Source organism: Myotis myotis, unplaced genomic scaffold (genome assembly GCF_014108235.1).
Source record: "Myotis myotis isolate mMyoMyo1 unplaced genomic scaffold, mMyoMyo1.p scaffold_m19_p_15, whole genome shotgun sequence".
NCBI lineage: Eukaryota > Metazoa > Chordata > Mammalia > Chiroptera > Vespertilionidae > Myotis > Myotis myotis.
In genome coordinates, this window is record NW_023416319.1 from 16,584,834 (window position 1) to 16,605,478 (window position 20,645).

General features: G+C 49.2%; 1 protein-coding gene across 3 annotated transcripts; it reads right to left on the reverse strand.

Annotated features, from left to right (window-relative positions):
* Positions 1-523: 523 nt before the first annotated feature.
* PPRC1 (PPARG related coactivator 1) lies at positions 524-15,556 on the reverse strand. 3 transcript variants are annotated; one of them, XM_036336196.1, is made up of 15 exons: positions 15,364-15,556; positions 10,965-11,153; positions 10,268-10,414; positions 10,047-10,148; positions 7,073-9,929; positions 6,193-6,246; positions 5,337-5,394; positions 4,480-4,550; positions 2,831-3,545; positions 1,914-2,057; positions 1,740-1,806; positions 1,500-1,621; positions 1,148-1,299; positions 830-929; positions 526-643 (listed from the first exon to the last, which is right to left on the reverse strand). In XM_036336196.1, the coding sequence occupies exons 1-15, from the start codon at positions 15,514-15,516 to the stop codon at positions 637-639; spliced, it is 4,938 nt and encodes a 1,645-aa protein (XP_036192089.1). In that variant the 5' UTR covers positions 15,517-15,556; the 3' UTR covers positions 526-636. The 3 variants fall into 3 exon arrangements, 2 of the variants coding, with proteins under 2 accessions (XP_036192090.1, XP_036192089.1); XM_036336197.1 differs by having other exon boundaries at positions 524-929; positions 1,740-1,800; XR_004972144.1 differs by lacking the exons at positions 526-643; positions 830-929; positions 1,148-1,299; positions 1,500-1,621 and adding an exon at positions 2,116-2,242 and having other exon boundaries at positions 1,914-1,970.
* Positions 15,557-20,645: the final 5,089 nt, after the last annotated feature.

Sequence of the window (20,645 nt, forward strand, 5' to 3'; positions counted from 1 at the left end):
CAGGGGACACACTTCTTTTCCTCTCTCCTAGATATAACTCCTACATCTCCCTCTTCCCCAGAAGTCAATCCACATGCATGCATTCCTTAAACATCTGAGCAATGCTCTAACCACCTAGCAACACTGTCCAGGATTGAAATGCTGCCCCCACCACCCCACCCTCTGAGAAACTGAGAGGGAACATCCAGTGGCTGCCTCCTGCACGCCCCCTACTGGAGATCAAGTCACAATCCCCAGTATGTGCCCTCGCATTGAATCGGCATCCTTTTGGTGCACAGGACAACCAACTGAGCCACACTGGCCAGGGCTCAAAAGCCCTTTTAAAGTTTGAGAAGCACTGCCCTGATGACTGATTTCACTGTCAAAACACTTGAGGAGCCAAGTTTCAAGTCCAACAGGATTTTACACCTGATCAAAGAGGGGTCCTAGGAACTCAATGGAGGTAAACATGACACTGTGTTGAGAGGAAAAGTGAGTATGTTTGGTATTAACACCATAGAAAGAAAGAAGCACAACACATGGATGTTCTCTCTAGTTCGTATTTATTATTAGTCTGCATAGTGACTTTAATCATCCAAACACAGGGGGAATCCCTCAATGTCATCCATCTCAAATAGGAATGCAAATGAACTTGTTTCAATGCCTGTTATAAAAACAAATACCCTTTTAAAAAATCTGATTTAACACATTTTTTTATTTCACTTTTTCCATTTCTTTATAAAACAGTCATCTCCTCACTAGCAGCTCTCTCCCCTAGAGTGGGGAAGGGGGTTGGAGGTGGTTGGACACCTCCAAAAAAAGGGGGAAGGGGAGAAGGGCCCAGGGTTACCTCCTGAGGTTCTTCTGGGCCTGTTTCAATAATGTGTCAAAGTCAAGAGAATCAAATTTGCTCTTTACAGGAGCAGGGTCAAAGTCTTCCCAGTTGGAGTCTATAAAGGTAGAGAAAGACAGACAAACATCAAGGTCTCTGACCACACTTCCCAACCACAGAGTCCTCAGATGGCCAGCCACCTCCCATCCCAATAATGACTTTAAGTCATCCCACCCCTTGGTTCCTTCTTGTGTCAGATGAATATAAGTCTGCTGAGCCCACTCTCAAAAGGTTGGGAACCCTTACACCAAAGCCTCAAGGCCTCCCTCCACTCACCAAGATCAGAGTAGCTTCTCTTGCAGAACTGCCTGCGCCCCCCAAAGCAGAGATCAAAGGGCTGCTCATCTGCCTGTCTCAGCTTGTGGCCACTTTCGATGGCTGCAAATGCCTCCTCAGCATAGCGGTAAGTGACGAAGCCATAGTTGTCACTGGTGGGTGAGGCAGAGGCTGGCTATTTGGGCACATGCCATGGAGAAGAAACACCCACCAGGGTACAGAGGACTGGGGTGATTCTTCTCATTCCCCAAATAGCCAATCCTCTGAATGAAATGTTGTACAGCACACCAGAGCAAGGGGGAAAGACAAAAAAACCATAGAAGTACATCCTGACCTTAGGGCCCAAGCTTACCCTTGGACACGGAAGTGGATGGTGCACTCCTCAATCTCTCCGAAAACAGAGAACCTCTGTTTCAGCTCTGACCGAGTCATGCGGCCAGGTATCTTCCCAATGAAGACCACTCTTCTCTCTTCCTATGTTGGGACAAGGGAAATTTACATACCATGAGCCAGGGCCAGAACTACAGAAGGCTCTGAGCTTGTGGCTCAGGGGCAAACTCCCCCCACTCCCATGACCTGTTTCTCTACTCACTATTGCACGCTCCTTCTGCAGCACTCTCTGCCTTTGGTAATGGTCATGTGATCGATAAGAGCTGTACCTGACAAGAGAAGGTGCCATCAGCCACCCAGACATTAGACAGCTTAAGTCTCTGAACTCTCAGGCACTTACACCCCAGATGCACTGACTCCCTGAACACATGCTCACCGCCGTCTCCTGTCACTTCTCCGGCGGGGGGATGGGGAGCGGGACCGGCTTCGGGAACTAGATGATGAGGATGAGGAAGATGAGGAGGAAGATGAGGAAGAGGAAGAGCATCTTCGGGAACATCCAGAGGAACTACAACTGGACCTAGAGAATAAAGGGGCGCATAGGAATGCTGGGAATGGTGCAGGTATATACTACTTACTTCACCTTGGCAGCAGCCCTGCCTCCTTCTCAGGAAGCACAGGACCAAAGGCAAAAGAAAGCTGAAGAGGTCTAGAAAAACTCTTCAAAGATGACCAAACTGAAGCCCTGATGAACTTTAGATGTATCTGGAATGTTTTAGAGTATTTTGGCATAGGTCATATTTCTTTTCAATTATGCAATTTAAGATTAAAAAATATTTAACAAATCAGAAAGAAGAAAAATAAGTGAAGACTAAAAGAGATAAAGGCTACCTTATCTAAATAGAAAATCTGGGTCTCTTACTGAAAAAAAAGTACTGCCAGGAAACAGATGAGGCCACAGGGACACCCAAAAGAACTGCCCAGACTCTTTCCTCAACAGATTAAAAGGACTGTCTGCCATTAACAACCCACAATCCCACCTTCCCACATACCACCAGGAAAATACCAGAAATGAGGACTGATAGAGTATTCAAAGGATTCAACATGGTTAAGATCAAATTCTAACGTTTCCCCAAGGCAGGTCTCAAGGAAGCAGAGACCTCAGGGATACCCCAAACTCCAACAGAGGACAGAAGCTATTTTCTCACAGCTTGCCTCCTTCAACAATCCAGGGAAGGCAGAGAAGACAAAAGCCGAAGACAGAAACAGGAGCCTTAGTGCCTGAAAGTATCAAACTCAATGTGCATAAAAACTTCCTAAATGGAGAGGACCTAATAGACCATTAGAGCTCACCTTCGCCATCTCTTGTGTGGGGGGGAGAGGGACCTGGACCGGGACCGGGATGAAGACGACGATGAGGATGAGGAAGAAGATGCTTCACTGGTCCGGTTGGACCCAGAGCTGACAGAACTGCTGCGGCCACGGCGGCCCTGCCAGCCCCGGCTTGGGGGGCTGGCTGACCTGCAGGCTTTTCGATAACAGCGCACTGACCGCTTGGCTGAGGGCTCAAGGGGAGTCCTAGTGTTCATGTCATTCCGGCAGGGCGAGGCCTCAGGGGACAGCAAGGCAGATGGGGCAAGGCAAGGGGCTGGGAGATCTGCCTGCTCTTTGCTAGTCCTGTGATCAAGTGGCTCTTGGGAGGCAGCTGTGCCTGGAGGAAGAGGGGCGACTGGGCCCAGGGACAAGACAGGTTTGATGGTGATATCCTGATGGCGTTTGACGTTCCATCGGGAGCCTGCCTCTGGAAAGACTAGAGCAGGAGTCTTTTTTGGGGGGCTCCTACTCCGGACACAATAGTCATGGTCCCCAGAGCCCACATGGACCGGATTAGGGCCATGGACCCCTTCTTGGAGGCGGGCTGCAGCTGGATGTTTGGCCTCTGTAACTCCTTCAGGCTTCAGGGTTCCCTCCTGAACGATGGACTTAGGAGATTTGACTTTGGCCAGCAGGGAAACAGCAGCCAAGGGCTTCCATAACTGGTGGGGAGGGGTAGCTGGAGGGGTGAGCCCTGTGAGGGGAGGGAGGATGGAGATAGCAGGATGAGATCCGATTCTACACTTCCAAACACTGTGTATGTAAGCTCCAGAGACCCCCACCTCATCTCACAAAGTACACCACAATGGTCCACAGCCCAACTTCTCCCATTGCTCCCATTGTTGCAACTACTCCTTCCCCCAAGTTCCCCATCTTGGGGACCAGCAACAGAAACCCCGCCAGCCAGAGTCTTCCTGAATCCCTCAACCTTTCATTGCCCCAACCTAACTGGTGACCAGGTCCTGCCCAGCCTACCTCTCCATTCCTAGACCCCTCCACCCTAGTCCAGCACTGCCTGACTTCTGGCTGCATCTTGTTGGGACGTGTCATCATCATCTCTAATGATCCCCTACCTTGAGCTTCACACCTGTCCACCTGTCTTCTACATTGTTGCTGGAGGGAACACCCAAAAACCAATTCAGTAAAGCTTTCTCAATTGCTTCTTCCATGCACAGGATAAAGTCCAAATAGCTTACCATTACAAAGTTCCCATAATCTGACCTACTTACCACTCCAGCTTTTATCTCTTGCTTTAGTTCTGCTCACCACCCTGATCAGCCACTATACCACAGCCAAACATAACCACTTGCAATTCCCCAAAACATATCAGGCTGATTTTATTGCTTCAGTTCTAGATGCTCATCTACAAAATTCTCCATCCCCTAAACCTACCTGATTGGTATCAGTGATTTTCTCAAGCCTCTGCTTTGGAGATTATCTTCCATACAACCCATCCCTGACTGTCCCCCTTCAGTCCCCACTTATTTGACATACAACCTCTGATACTAACAAAGTCATTTTGCAACTTGCCCCTGGACTGTGAGGACCTCAATGATGAGGATCAGATCAGGCTCTACAAACATTTACTGCATAAACTAAACAAAGACAGTTCCCCACCCTGAACCCACCTGCCACGTTGGCCAGTTCTGGGGCTTGTAACCGGTCTAGGGGCCTCTTCTCCTGGGGAGGGTCAACGCTGCTGGCAGGGGGAAAAGGGAAAGCCTGGTTCATTGCCTCCTCAACATCTGTACATCTGCTTTCCTCACAAAGCAATGGGAGAGGGGTGTGTGCAGAGGAATGGGATGCACAACCTGCCCCTATCATTCTCCCCCAGCACAAAAATAGTCTTGGTGACTGAACTGTAGGTTGGGTCTTAGCTCAGCTCTGCCCAATGCCAGGAGGCAACTCAACTATACTCTTAAATACCCCCCACCCACCTCCTTCAAGCCAGGAGCTTTACCTGCCCGGCTCAAACCAACCCAAAATCAATGTGGAGAGAAGTATGCTTGGCAGAACAGCATGGCATACCATGAACAAGAAAAATTTTAAGAAGTCCTCTCAGTCCTGGAAGACTGGGGAGCAAGGTGTAGGGTGCCTGTATCCTCCAAGGAGTCAGGGAAGCCCTAGCCATCAACATCTTCCCCCACTTATCTTAAATTATCACCAGTGTTGAACAAGTTTAAAACGTGTTAAAGGAAAACCCCCCCAAAGGCATGACTTGCCAGAAGACAAAAGGCACCTCTAGGACATTTGGAACCCCAGAATGGAATCAACCAAAGTCTTGGTACGCATCCATCCTCCTACCTCACCACCCAAAACAGTGCCCAGTAGTGATGAGCTGAGCATGGGGATGTGGAAACAGGAAAAGACTCTAGAGCTGACTAAACGTCACTGCAACAGAGGCATCCAATGAATGATCCTGGAGCGCCGGCCGGCTGCTGACCAACAGCTGTAGGGTAACTCGCTCACATGTCTCCATACTTACCCTGAGTTTCCTACAGCCAAGTTGTCAGCCGGAGCCGGGGGAGGGCACTCCTTTTTGGCTGCAAAGAAACCATACTAGTTAAAAGCCCAACCAGATGTTCCAAATTGAGGAGGTATAGAAGGGCTGGCTTTGAGACCCAAAGGAGAAAAATCCACTTTGCCTACATATTCCACTGGGCTCTCCCCAGAAAGATCCATTTTTCTCCAGTGTGTGCACAGGTACTATTGTTAACCATGTCTCTTCTCTGCTCAGAAACATCCACACTACCCACTGAATCTGAGATAGAATCAAACTTCTGAGCCTAACATTCAAGGTTCTACATGACCTGCCCAACTTCCTAGTCTTATAGTTTACACTTGTTCTACACTTATATTTTTATTTTGCCTTGAACTATAGGTACCCATTACCAATTTAGGAGTCATTTCTGCAGACTTTTCTTCCCAATTAGGTAAGTTCCTTGAGAACAGGATATAGTATCAACAGCAGCACCCTGCCTTGCAATGAAAAAGCTGAATTATCCATTGCCTTCTAAATACACCACACTCAGTCATTTCTGTATCTCTGCCTTTATTCACCACAAGCATTCTATTAAGGCCTATCTTTAAAGGCCTACCTTGCGAGCTACTTCCCTCTAGAAAACATCTCCCTGTTGGTCTACTCTTTGTAATACTTGCCACGCTGTACCCTCTCCCTGGCTTAGATAGCATCACAGGTGGATCTTGTCTCCCATTCCAATTAGGGGACTGCTTTAGTGGCTCAGGCTGTCCTTCCCCCAGTTTAAGTAACTATAAACTGGGCCCAAAGGAAATAGTAACTTTAAAAAGGGGTTGGAGCAAAGCTCCCCAGGTTCCCTCACCTTCTGATTTCTCAAACTGCTCCAGCAGACTGGACAGGTCCGATGCCTCGATTCCTATGGAAGCACACAACACAGGATTGGAAAACAGCTCCTATCAATTGAGTACACAGGTCCCAGGAAGTCCCAAATCACATCATTTCTCCCTTTATGCTCCCCCTGCTCACTATACTAAAGAAATCAAGACAGGAATACAAAGCAAGAAATAAACAAACCCAGAGCTCTGACTCTCAAGAACCCTCCAAAGAGCCCTAACCGGTTTGGCTCAGTGGATAGAGCGTCCGCCTGGGGACTGAAGGGTCCCAGGTTCGATTCTGGTCAAGGGCATGTACCTTGGTTGCAGGCACATCCCCAGTGGGGGGCGTGCAGAAGGCAGCTGATAGATGTTTCTCTCTCATTGATGTTTCTAACTCTCTATCCCTCTCCCTTCCTCTCTGTAAAAAAATCAGTAAAATATTTTTTTTTAAATATATTTTATTTATTTTTTACAGAGAGGAAGGGAGAGAGATAGAGAGTTAGAAACATCGATGAGAGAGAAACATCGATCAGCTGCCTCCTGCACATTTCCCACTGGGGATATGCCCGCAACCCAGGTACATGCCCTTGACCGGAATCGAACCTGGGACCTTTCAGTCCGCAGGCCGACGCTCTATCCACTGAGCCAAACCGGTTTCGTCCAGTAAAATATATTTAAAAAAAAAAAAACGTCCAAAGAAATCCAAAGGCCAGCCCCCCAGCCAGGTACTTTATCCTAATCTCTGGAGGACATTCTCCACCCAACCCCAATTTCCTTCTTCACACCAACAGATGGCTTGCCACCAGTTGACCCTGCCTCCGCTAACTTAATACCAGTTGACTCTGATGCCAACTGTGCGGCACTCACCAATCTCACTGATGAAAGCCTGTACCACATCCTCAGGATCCTGGATACGTGGGGTAGGCAGGAAGGACAGTTTCCTTAGTCGGGCTGGGTGGACAGCAGGCAACTTAGTGACAGTGCTCTGCTTTGGTGTGGGAACAGCCTTGGCAACAGGAGAGGGGGTCTTCTCCCTGGACTTGGTCTCCTGGGTCTCAAGTTTTAACCTCTCTGATGCAGGCTCCTCAATAGCCACACTCTCAGCAGACAGATATGGTGAAACCTTATTCTGTGGGCTTTGCACTGGGGAGGACACCTTGTGTTTCAGATGGGGAGATGCAGGGACTGGTTTGACCTCCACCTTGGTGGGCTCTATCTGTGGAGCTCCCTGGCCAGTTGATCCCAGAGTGAGGGGAGGAGCCATCGGTACAGGCGGTAAACTTTCAGGAGGGCCAGCTGGGATGCCACTGGGCTCCACCTTGGGTGGGGGAACAGCTCTCCCAACAGAGGCTACAGGCAAAGGTGGTGGGGGCACAGTAGGCCAGAATGGAGGGTGTTGCAGCCCTGTACCCCACCCCATGGGCCCATAAGTACAGCTAGAGTTGTAAGGCGGGACTGGGGCAGGAGGAGGTACCCAAGGCACATTGCAAGTGGGGGGAACAGCATAGGTGCCAGGGGTACCAGACACTAAGGGCACTGTTGGTGGGGGCGGCAAACAAGGATAGCCAGAAGGAGACACTGGGGGATAACAAGGCCAGGGTGGCATGGGAGCATAGTGAGTATAGGGATCAGGTGGCACTGGCCCCACAGACATTGGAAGACTAGGAGGCTGCAAGGTTGGTGGGGGCAGCATGGGAGTCATGCCCAGCCCACCCGGTGGAAAAGGCACAGCAGTGGGCATTGTGGGGGGCATGGACTGCACAGCAGGAGGTGGAGGTCTCACTAGCAGTGGCATCTCTTGGGATGGCACCTGCTCAGTGGGAGTTGAGGCCACAGATTTGCTTGTAGGTGCCTCAGGACTAGGAGAAGCAGGACTGGGACCACCCGCAGGCACAAAGCAAGTCTCCGGGCTTCTCTGCAGAGGTGTCTTCTTGGCTGGGGCTGGGGGGATGACAAGACAAGGGATGTCTGCTAGCCCTGTGGGGGTTTCTGGGAGGCTGGGCCACTTCCCAGATGGGAGCTGGGAACTCCTTTCTTCTGCCTCTGCTTGGCGCTGCTGCCTTCGTCGCCGGTACTCAGATAGACTAAGAGGCCGAGGTCTGGTTTCCTGGGTTGTGGCATTAGTATCGCCTTCCACCTTCAGAGGACCCACAATCTCCTTGACTTCAGAGATGATGACCTTTGGGGGGTCCAAGGACTCTGACTCTAGAAGGAGCTGGGGGGCTGGACTCCCCTGGGCTGATGACATTGCACCGCGTCTGGGGTCAGTTGGCCTAGATTTAACTAGCACAGGCTTAACTGGAGCCAGGTCATTGGGAAGAGAGTCAACTGGTGCTAAGTTGGTGGAGACAGGGTCAACTGGTGGAAAGTCATCTGAGACAGGAACAACCACTGCAGGGTCAACTGCTGGAGAGTCAGCCAGGACTGGCTCAGTCAACACTGGGTCAGCTGGAAGAGGGTCAACCAGCCCTGAGTTGGCTGAAGCAAGGTCAACCAATGCAGGGTCAATAGATACAGGGTCACCTAGAACAGGATCAATTGCAGAGGAATCAGTTTCAACAGAATCAAGTGGCATGGGGTCGTCATGAGCAGAATCAACCAATGTGATATGGGTTGCAACAGGGTTAACTTCGATGGTGTCACCCAGGTTGGGGTAGAGGTCAAGAGGACCTTCTTCAGCAGGACTAGCTTGTCCAGCATTACTCTCCAAGTTCCCAGAGCTAGGCTTCTCCAAGGTACCTGCCCAGGCCCGAGCCCAAGCCCGGGGCTTCCCTCTACCATGGGGAGGCCCAACCTCTCTTTGAAGTTCCTCCTGAGGCAAAGTGCCTGCTTGAGAGATCACCCCTGTAGCCACAGTAGACTGCCCACAAGAGGATGACCTCAGTCTCCTGGCATAGCCTTCTGTACTGGCTGCTGGCTGTTTCTTGTTCTTCTTTCTCCTGCCCTTTCGAGCTCTCTGGGAACTCAGCGCTGCATTGGCTGGTGGGTTCTGAGGCCCCTTGGGCACCACTGGCTCCATGATTTCCTTGGGCTCCAACAAGGCTGACTCCAGCTTTTCCCCTGAGTCCAGTGACAACCCCTCTTTCTCAAGGCAGAGGGCTTCCTTGGCCACAGCAGCCTCTGTCTCTGACTCAAGTGTAGGCAGGAGCAGCTGCAAGGCAGGACTGGCCTCTAGTGAGTCATCCAGGAGCACAGGCTGGGGTCCAGTAGGGATCTGCCGCACCACAACTGGGATCTCCAGGTCATTGCCAGCTGTGGCTGCCTGGCCCACAATCTCCAGCACCACACAATCCTCAGGCAGTGTCAAATCATCCGGCTGCTCCTGAAGTTCATTGTTGAGTGATGTCAGGTGGGTGAAGTTGGGCAGGCAGTATGGGTGCATGGCCCGCACCAACTCACTCAGGGAAGAGATGCTCTCATCACCAGCTGCCTGCACTGCCATACCTGCGGCTGCTGTTTTATCTTCCTCCTCAGGGCAGGCCAGGTGCATGGGAAAGTCTGGGATGCTGCTCATTGAGTTGCCATGTTCCACAGCAAGCATCTGGCCACTGAAGCTGGCCACCTCCTCCTCTTCTTCCCCATCACTACGCTGTTGGGGAAAAGGGGACTGGCTTCTGCGGGGTCTGGATCTTGGGGGTCTCCAGCTAGAAAGTTTGGGGGAGGAGGTCTCCAAGAAGGAAGAAGGGGAGAAGTCCCAAGGGGGATCTGCGAGAGACATCTCAACCTACAAGAGAGAAGAGAAGCCACAGAAGGAGTTTTTCCAGGAACATCTTTTTCCAGACCTGTCCCCACACACTCCTCCCCTCCTGGGATTCCCTGAGACTCCTTAGGTCAGGCTTACCCCACTCACTCTACTACTGCCTGAACTGGGCCCCAGCGGATCAACTGACGTGATGAGGTCACGTTCTGAGGGTGTCCGAGAGAGAGTGAGCAGCTTGTGCAGCTAGGAGAAAGAAAGAACCTGAGATGAGTTTGTGCTTCAGAATACGTGAGTAGGCCCACAGACATGGTTCTAACCTTTGCACCAAACCACACAACCCCTTCCCCTGGTCCCACACTCACAGAGGAGCCCTCCCGAGGTGAGGCAAGCAGCTCAGAGTCAGGAATGCTGTCAAATGGAGACAGGTTCTCGGAATCTGCATTGTCCAAGATCTCCGTCAGAGCTGTGAGTAGTGACACTTCATTCTGGTCCTCCAGAGATAACCTGCTCTGCTCCAGAAAGACAACAGGAAAGTTCTACATCATCATCCCAAATGACCTACTGAGCCACTAAGAACTGAATGCCAGGAGAATCAGTCTCCCAGGCTCTCAGTTCAGTTCAATTTGCCAAGGACAAAGTTGAGTACCAGGAGACATGAGTTCCAATCCCATTTACTACCATCTACCACCTCTGTAGTGTCAACAGAGACCTGTCAAAACTGAGTCATAAACTTACGTTTCAACACTCCCTTCACCCTCAAGCTAAGTGGAATGCTTAGCAGACAACCTTTGGTGAGGCAGGAATTGGGCTCAAAACAGGGATCAGAACCCTCTACACATGTAAGGGGCCAAGGCAGGAGAAAGGAAAGTCTAAGCCTGCCAGGTCATCCTTAAATGGGACATAATCTGACAGCCTGCAGCCCAATTCTCACCTAGAGACAAAAAATGGACTTCAGGTTGGGTATTCAGGAACCAAGGTTCTGGGAGAACAGAGCCACTAAGCCATAACCTCTCATGCAAACTGCCTGTCTAAAGACCTCTAGGCCCAGCTCTAGCTCACCTCTCCAAGGCTCCCAAAATCTTCAATGAGGGAGATGAGGGAGGCATCCATGTAGCTCTGCATGGTTCCCATCAGTGTTTCATCCTGCAGCATCAGCTCCTCCATCTCCAGGTCCTTGTCCTTTAGACAGGGGCCCAGCCGAGACAGACTGACAATGCCAGAATCATCCACCTCTTCATGCAGCAGCACCTGGGGGGAAAGGGGGGATGTCAGAAGAGCATGGTGAAGGCTACATGACTGGACCTTTTGGGGCAACTGACTGATATGCTCTGTAAACTAAGTGCCCAGCCTTCCACAATGGCCCCAGACTCAGCAGGAGCCCCACCACAGCCAAACCTCCAGACTTGCTGGCAGAGAGAAGTACAGCTCGTGAGCCAAAGCCCCTACCCAGATGGCAGTGCTCAGGGACCTTCTAGGCAAAAAAAAGTTTGGACTCCATCCAGAAAGAGCTGGAGCCACAACAGATTATTAAACTGGAGAGTCAAAATATCAAGACTGTTCAGAAGAGATGTCTGATGGCAGTGTGAAGGCAAACTGAAGGGCACACCAAAGGAGAGGAGATTAGCAAGCAGGCAATTTCAACTACCACCACCTCACCTCCCTCATCCCTCTTAGGCCTCTCTTCCCGTTTAATCCCATCTTCTTCAAGAAGACACCTTCAAGATGATCTCCCCGCTGAATTCACACACTTCTGTACCACTCACTTTTCTGGCAAGCACATCCTGTCCCCTCCCCAGCCCATAACATTCTTTACATCAATACTAAAACTGGATACCAAGTTCCTTTGGGGCAAGTAACCTTCATATCCTATAGTTTTTATGTTCTTCTTGGTTCTTATAAGGGTTTAAACTATACACATACTTCCTGGTCATCCTAGGTGCCTGGTACAGTGTCTTATATACACTTACTTCATACTTTTATTATGAAGGCCTACAGTGTGCCACCAAATCTCTCAATGGTGTCCCAAGGAAAAAGTCTCTTCCCTAACCCTATCAGGTGAGAGCTAAAGATGAGAAAGCTTGATTCTGTAGATGGAAAAGCCCCACCCCACTACTTCCCTGAGAACTAGCAATGTCTTCAGCCTTGTTAGGCAGGGAGCCACCCGTCCAGGCCTGTCAAGCATGTGGGTGTGGGCTGGGCCAGAAGTGGCTGGAATGGAGAGAGCAAGGCCAGAGGCCAGAGCCATGGGTATCTATACTTTAGGAAACATATGATGCAAAGGCCAGAGAATAGGAACAAACATGGATAAACCAGTTCCCCCTCTCCTTCTGCAGCAAAGGGAAATTGCATCTCTTCCAAGAGAAAAAAAAAAAAAGCAACATGTGTAACCATACCCCATACCCACCCTCCTACCAAGTTGAGGATAACCTGGGAGAGGAAAGGCTAGATAGGAACACTTTAGGAGGCCAGGGACAGAGATGAAGTGAAAGGTGGCAGGTTTTAGGCACTAACTCCTCCCACGCCTTCACAATCCTGTAATTACAACCAGCAGCTGAATAGCACCTGGCTCAGCAAACACTCCTGGGTGAGCAAGGAGGCTGCATCTCAACTTGTCCTGCCACCTATCTGGCCTAGCCACTGGGCCAGAATCTCAAGACAATGCCCAGCTCTCCAAAGATTCATCACCTCCATCAGACCAGTACTGGAGCCCGAGTCAGAGACACCCCCCTCTCCACCTTACCTCACCCATCATTCAATCCCCAAATAGGACAGCTCCTAAAGTACCAACATCATCTAGGGCAGGGGTGGGGAACGTCCGGCCTCAACCGTATAAGGCCTGCATAATCATTTGGTCTGGCCCTGCCAAGGCATTAGGGGTGAGTTAATTAAATGTTTGACCAAATATAGCAGGCTAATTTTTAAACTGACAACTCTGTATGGCCCACAAATGATGTTATCAATACACAAATGGCCATTGCCAGAAAAAAGCTTCCCCACCCCTGATCTAGGGGCTAAACCCAGGCTAAAAGTGAACCCATATCCAGTCCTGTCCCTGCATGGCTCAAAACCAGCTACAAACTTTAAAAATAAGTCAGATCACTTCCAGAAACAGTCCCTAAATCCCTCCAATAGCATCTTACTGCCCTTGGCATTAGGTTTGCACTCCTTAATATGGCTTAAAGGGGTCGTGGTCTTCCCCACCAGACTCTTCTGCTCCAGCCTGTCCTCTCACCACCCTGCCTCTCTCTCTACACACCAGCCATACAAATCTGTTTCTCCAATAAGTCATGTTCTCTCCCACCTCAAGGCCTTCACATACTATTTCCTCTGATGTTTGTTTGTGGGGTTTTTTGTTGTTGTTGTTAATCCTCATCCGAGGATATTTTCCCACTGATTTTTAGAGAGAGTGGAAGGGAGAGGGAGAGACAGAGAGAAACATCAATGTGAGGAAGACACATCGATTGGTTGCCTCCTGCACACACCCCGACCAGGGCCTTGACCAAAATTGAACCCGGGACCCTTCAGTCTGAGGGCCAACGTTCTACCCACTGAGCAAACCAGCTGGGGCATATTACCTCTGATGAAAGTGTCTCCTACCTACACACATAGCCTTATTAGAGTCTCAGCTTAAAATGGTCTTTCCCAGACCCTGCAAAGTAGATTACTACTGCTGATTATATAATCTCAAATATGCACTTTCCTTATTATCTGTCTAGCCTGATAAAAACATAAGATCCTATTGGCAGGGAAAGGAGAACCTAAAGGACAGGAGTGGTTTACCACAGTATTCCCTGTGTCTGAACATAATGCTTTCTCAGTAAGTAGCTGGTTGACTGGATTCCAAATACCCAGGGCTTTTTTGTATTTGGTGGTGAGGGGGAAGAGGTAATCTCTTCAGGAGACCTCGCCGACCCCAAATGACCACCCAACTTAGATGACAGCTAGATCATGAATCCTTCTTGCCTCTCCCCCAAAGGGTGACCTCTGGAAAAATTAGGGAAGAGGGTGTGACAGCGCCCAAGTTAGGGACCCAGAAGCCATTCTCCCTTAGGCAAGGACCTGGATTGGTCTGCTGGAACTGACACTACCTGGTAGCCTGCAGCCCAACTCCCACCTGGAGAACAACAAAAAAAAAAGCTTTCAAGGACTCAGCTTAATTGCTTAAGAGAGCTAACAGTTCAAACTAAGTCCTGCACAACCCCCACTCTGGGTGAGAACTTATAAGAAGTCCTGTGCTGAGGAATAAAAAGATAATAACACTTTAGAAGTATGGAGAGCTGAAGGCCAAGAAAATAATAATCTGACAGGAAGGAATCCCCCCAACCAGTAAATGTTCATCTAGTGTTGTTCTCAAATCGCCTCCAACTTTTCTCATCCCCAGCAAAAATTCCAAACAGCCTTAAACACAGACCACCCCAATTTGTCAGTTCACAGCAGACCTTAGCTGTCTCCTCAAAAGAGATGCTGGAGGAAAAAAAGGGAAAGGTGCGAGGATTCTTTCCTTTCCTTTCCTTAAGCTTGTCCCATGTATATGCTGACATTCCCCATTCCCCTTGAATCAAGAATGAGGCAGGACTGCAGGCAACCCAAGCACCGGTGCCCGTGACTCACAATCCACCCCAAGCCGGTCAGGCAGAAGCCGCCACCAGCTCACTCCACAGCCCTTCAACCTCAGCCCTCTCCCCGCCCAGCACACTCCGCCATCCGCAGGGAACAGACTTCCCGCACATCGGGGAAGTCCTTCCCCAGACGCCGTCGAGAGGTTCCGAGGACCAAAGCAGGAGGAAAAGGAACTCCAAGCCTCCGAGCAAAGTTGACTCTAGCAGCCCCTACCTTCCCTCCCGGCCGGGGCCCCCAGGCCCCTCGGAGATGGCGGGACCTGCTGAGACACACCCAGTTCCCGGCAGTGCGGCTCTAGCGCCGATACCAGGGCGCCGGGCAGCCGGAGGCGGGAGCCACGTGGACACCCCCTCCCCGCCCCCACGTGGACCCGCGGCCCCCCTAACCCTGAGCCCAGTCCACGTGGGTGCCGAGGCCGTCTAGAGGGGGAGGGGAAGCAGACAAGTTCTCTGGGGGAAATCGCTCCCCCCCATCCCACGTGGCTCCGAAAAGGCACTGCGGCGCGGGGATAGGGGCACCCCACACACACACTCGGCATCCTTAGATGGAGATCTTAGCCCTTAACTCCAAGTCCAAATTCCCCCTTCCTCCCTCCAATCATGGGCCGGGTTTCCGACTCCAGACTGTGCCCCTCCGGCGTTCCAGAGGAATGGCCATAGGGACCCGCCTCTGCCTGCGTCCCACCAGCAAAAGGCTCAGGTCCACTCGGCCCAACCTGCCTCCCACAGAACCCGGCATCGACTCCGGAGCGCTTCCTCCCTTTCCTGTAGCGTCCACGTGTCACCGCCCGGCACACGCCGCTTTGCTGCCAGCCGCGGGCCGCCCGCCAGCTTCTCACCTGCTCCCCGCCGCTCACAGTGCCCACAGTCTCATACGGCGCTAGGCTCCGACCCCCCCTACTGCTGCCGCGGACTCCACCGCCAGGGTCTGGGCCGGGGCCCCCACTCGGAGGCGGCACCACTCGGTCTCTCCGTCCCCGGCGCGCCGCCATCTTGGCCCTAAACGCCTAGCGCAGCTCTGATAGCCGGCACCGCCTCCGAGTCTCCAGCCTCGCCCAGCCGATTGTAGGGAGAGAACTACAACTCCCAGAAGACACTGCAATACTACAAATCCCAGAAGACGATGCGGCAAGCCCCCCCACCCCCACCCCCACCCCCACCCCCCTCCGGACCCCCGGAAAGAGGGCACTGGCCTCGCAAGGGAGTGTGGGAATAGTAGTCGCTTTAATCGGAGCTCGGGTGGTACTTGCTATACGCATACTGTAATGCTTTAGTTTTTTGTTGTGTGGGGACCCAGTTGGGGAGCAAGAGATAATAAGGGGAGAGTTAACATTTGCGCATCTTTTTTGTTTTCCCAATTTTTTCAACTGTGGGAACACCCTCTTTGTTGTTTTACCTGCTATACCTTACATTCCGTTCACCTACCAGCGGTTCTCAACCTGTGGGTTGAGACCCCTTTGGCGGTCGAACGACCCTTTCACAGGGGTCGCCTAAGACCATCCTGCATGTCAGATATTTACATTATGATTCATAACAGTAGCAACATTACAGTTATGAGGTAGCAACGAAAATAATTTTATGGTTGGGTCACAACATGAGGAACTGTATTTAAAGGGCCAAAAGGTTGAGAACCACTGATTGGGCCTATGTTTTGAAACAGCATCCCCTAGTGGGCACACGTTCTCCTGGCTCTAACCTTACCTAATCTACTACGCACTATTGTGAGTTTAATCCTAAAACATTGCATTCTCAGCATCTATGTGGACGCTCAGAAATCCGGGTTGCCATCTCATTACCAAATGTCCTGCTAATGCAGACAGATAACCTTCCTGTCCTCCAAAGACAATAGGTGTTCTTCTGCCATGATTTTTCTCTCTGGAATACCCAAACCTTCAAGCATCTTTCATATCCTACTTCAGGAAAACCTTTTATATCATCCCAGCCAACCACATTCCCTTTGTATTTCTATATTCCATCATTATCTCTACTATTCACTTGCCATTTAGAAGCTACTTCATATTGTTTTCCTAACTTTAAAAAAGTTTTAATCATTTCAAAGAGTACAAAACTACATAAAATAAAAAATATACTTAACCTACAAATTCCAGTTCTCCCCAGATTTAACCCTTGTCTCCTTCAGTGTGTATTCATCCATACTTTTTCTATGAATTTAAAAATCTAGCCCTAGCCGGTTTGGCTCAGTGGATAGAGCGTCGGCCTGTGGACTGAAGGGTCCCAGGTTCGATTCCAGTCTGGGCATGTGCCTTGGTTGCGGGCGTGTCCCCAGTGGGGGATGTGCAGGAGGCAGCTGATGGATGTTTCTCTCTCGTCGATGTTTCTGACTCTCTATCCCTCTCCTTTCCTCTCTGTAAAAAATCAATAAAAATATATATATATTTAAGCCGAAACCGGTTTGGCTCAGTGGATAGAGCGTCGGCCTGCGGACTGAAGGGTCCCAGGTTCGATTCCGGTCAAGGGCATGTACCTGGGTTGCGGGCATATCCCCTGTAGGAGATGTGCAGGAGGCGGCTGGTCGATGTTTCTCTCTCATCGATGTTTCTAACTCTCTATCTCTCTCCCTTCCTCTCTGTAAAAAATCAATAAAATATATTTAAAAAAAAAATATATATATATATATATATATTTAAAAAATAAATAAAAATAAAAATCTAGTACTGGCTGGTGTGATTGGTTGGGCTTCCTCCCCTGCACTGAGAGGTCCCCTGTTTGAATCCCAGTCAGGGTAAATGCCTGGGTTTCGGGCTCCATCCCAAGTAGGGGCCATGCAGCAGGCAGCCAATAGATGTTTCTCTCGTCAATGTTTCTCTCTCTTTCTCCCTCTCATTTTCTCTCTAAAATCTATAGGGTTTAAAAATCTACAGTTTTGCACATTTTTGATAGTTGAAAATAAGGCCATTCCTGCCCTAGCCAGTTTGGCTCAGTTGGCCCATGGACTGAGGGTCTGGGGTTTGATCTCGGTCAAGTGCACGTACCTTGGTTGTAGGCTCCATCCCTGATCAATGGCCCTGGGCAGAGTGCGTGCAGGGAGCAATCAATCAATGTGTTTCTCTCACATCGATGTTTCTCTCTTTGTGTCTCTCCCCATCCCATGCACTCTCTCTAAAAAGCAATGGAAAAAATATCATCGGCTGAGGATTAACAAAACAAAACAAAAAGGGCCATTCCAGCCCTGGCCGGTGTGGCTTAGTTGGTTGGACAAAAGGTTGCCAGTTCCATTCCCGGTCAGGGCACATGCCTGGGTTTGGGCTTAATCCTGAGTAAGAGGCCTGCATAAATGTATCTCACTCTCTCTCTATAAATCAATAAAAATATATATATTTTTAAAAATAGGGCCATTCCAGTGCAGCTGGTGTTGCTCAGTGGTTGAGTGTTGACCTATGAACCAGGAGGTCACGGTTCCATACCGGGTCAGGGCACATGCCCAGGTTGCAGGCTCAATCCCGTGTGGGGCTTGCAAGAGGCAGCTGATTGATGTTTCTATCTCATCATTCTCTCTCATCATTGATATTTCTATCTCTCCCTTTCCCGTCTTCTCTGAAATCAATGAAAATATACTTTTTAAAAAAATAGGGACATTCCACATGTATGGTTCTACATCTTGCTTTTTTTCATGTAACAATATGCTAGTTTATTCATTAACCAAATATTTACTGAGATCTTAGTGAGTAGAGTTCCATTATATAGATATATCATTATTTAAATTATATTTATTTCCAGTTTTTCACTATTATAAATTAAATTACAGTGAACATTCTTATACGTGTGTACATGTATATTTGTACTTTTATACACTCTATGGAATAGTTTCCTTGAAATGAGATTGCTGAGTTAAAGAGGTATACATTTGAAATTTTGGCAAATAATGCCAAATTGCCCTTGAGAAAAATTACATCAATATACATTCCCACAAAAATTAATGAGGGAAGAAGACCTCTGCTGTGGACTGAATTGTGCCCACCTCCACCCCTGCACCAGGCAAAATTCTTATGTTGAAGGGCTCTACCCCCAATATGACTGTATTTAGAGATAGAGGATTTAAGGATGTGAAGTTAAATGACATCATAAAAATGGGGCCCTAATCCAATAAGGCAGGTGTCAGAAGAGGAAGAGGCACATGCAGGGAAAGAGGTCTCACCAAAAACCAGCCCTGCCAGCACCTTGATCTTAGATTTCCACCTTCCAGAACTGTGAGAAAATAAATTCCTGTTGTTTAAATCACTTAGTCTGTGGTACTCTATTATGGCACAAATTATGGTCATAATTATGGTGATTAGGCTTTGGGAAGAAGATTAATGTCAAAGAAAGCAGAAAGTAGTGCTATTTTTGCTTTGTTCAGCATCTGACAAAACAATTAATTCATCTAAATATGGTGTCTATATGGAATCAACTCAAAAAAATAATATATTTCTGTGTCTTAGTGCTACTGAGACAGGGGTGGTGTTATGCCTACTACTAGGGGTGGTGCATGACAGATACATTCCTAAGGGCCATGAAGGAAAACCTCAGAGACATAGGCCACCAAATATTGGAATCTCTGCCCGGCTGGCATGACTCATTGTTTGAGCATTGACCTATGAACCAGGATGTCACAGTTCAATTCCCGGTCAGGGCACATACCTGAGTTGTGGGCTCAATACCCAATGTGGGGCTTGCAGGAGGCAGCTGATCAATGATTCTCTCTCATCATTGATGCTTCTCTCTCTCTCCCTCTCCCTTCCCCTCTCAAATAAAATATATTAAAAAAAATTGGACCCTCCAATCACATGTCCTTACTCCATGCTCACCAAAGACTTACCTGATTATAACAACTGACTACCTATATAATTTTTTTATTGATTTGAGAGAGAGGGGAAGGGAGAGAAAGAAACACTGATTTGTTCCATTTATGTATACACTCATTGGTTGATTCTGATATGTGTCCTGACCAGGGTGGAACCTGCAACCTTGGTGTTCCAGGATAATGCTCTGACCAACTGAGTGAGCTACCCCACCAGGACTGATGCTTTTTTTTCTTTTTTCCTTTGTTTTTGATATTTGCTGGGGTCCAACCCCAGCAGGTCCAGGGGTCCCCAAAGGTGTGGACGGAGTCGGCGAAGAAGGAACAACACAGAGGCAGCGTTCAGTTGATCAGCAGCCTAGCCAGGATCTCTAGCCAGGTTCTGGTCAGGATCTCCAGCGAAGTTCTGGTTAGGATCTCCAGCCAGGTTCTGTGTCCATGTTCTCTTGCTAGGTTCTCCAGCCAGGTTCTGTAGCCATGTTCCCTCGCTAGGTTCTCCAGCCAGGTTCTGGCCAGGTTCTCCAGCCAGGTTCAGTCACCAGGTTCTAGTCAGGTTCTCTTGCCATGTTCTATCCAGGTTCTGTAGCCGGGTTCTGTCTCTAGGTTCTTCAGCCAGGTTCTCTCGCTAGGTTCTGTCTCTAGGTTCTGTGGCCAGTTTCTGTCCAGGATCTTTTGCCATGTTCTCTCCAGCGAAGTTCTTCTGTCTCTAGGTTCTGTGTAGGTTCTGTGTCCTGTTGTCTTATTACATCTGTATTTATACCAGCTGATTCCAATCCTATCAATCTCTATTCCAAAGGTTAGGGCGTTTCTTATCTCCATTCCTGGGAGTAAAGATTATGTAGCTTAAGCATGACTGTTCGTAGTTAAAGTGATTAATTACCTGCCTGGCAGTTAAGGGGTTTTATTTCCTCCCTAACTTCAGGGGAAAATCCCTACCTGGGGAAACAACCTTTCTCAGAGAGGTGACCTTGGTTAAAACACATAGTGCCAAGAAGGTGAGCAAACATATTAAAAATAGTATGCCATATATGCCAGGTCCCTTGAAACAGCAAGGATGGACCGGCTCTCAGCAGATATTTTCTTTTCTTTTTTTTTTTAAATATATTTTATTGATTTTTTACAGAGAGGAAGGGAGAGAGATAGTGAGTTAGAAACATCGATGAGAGAGAAACATCGATCAGCTGCCTCCTGCACACCCCCCACTGGGGAAGTGCCTGCAACCCAGGTACATGCCCTTGACCGGAATCGAACCTGGGACCTTTCAGTCCGCAGGCCGACGCTCTATCCGCTGAGCCAAACCGGCTTTGGCTTCTTTTCTTTATT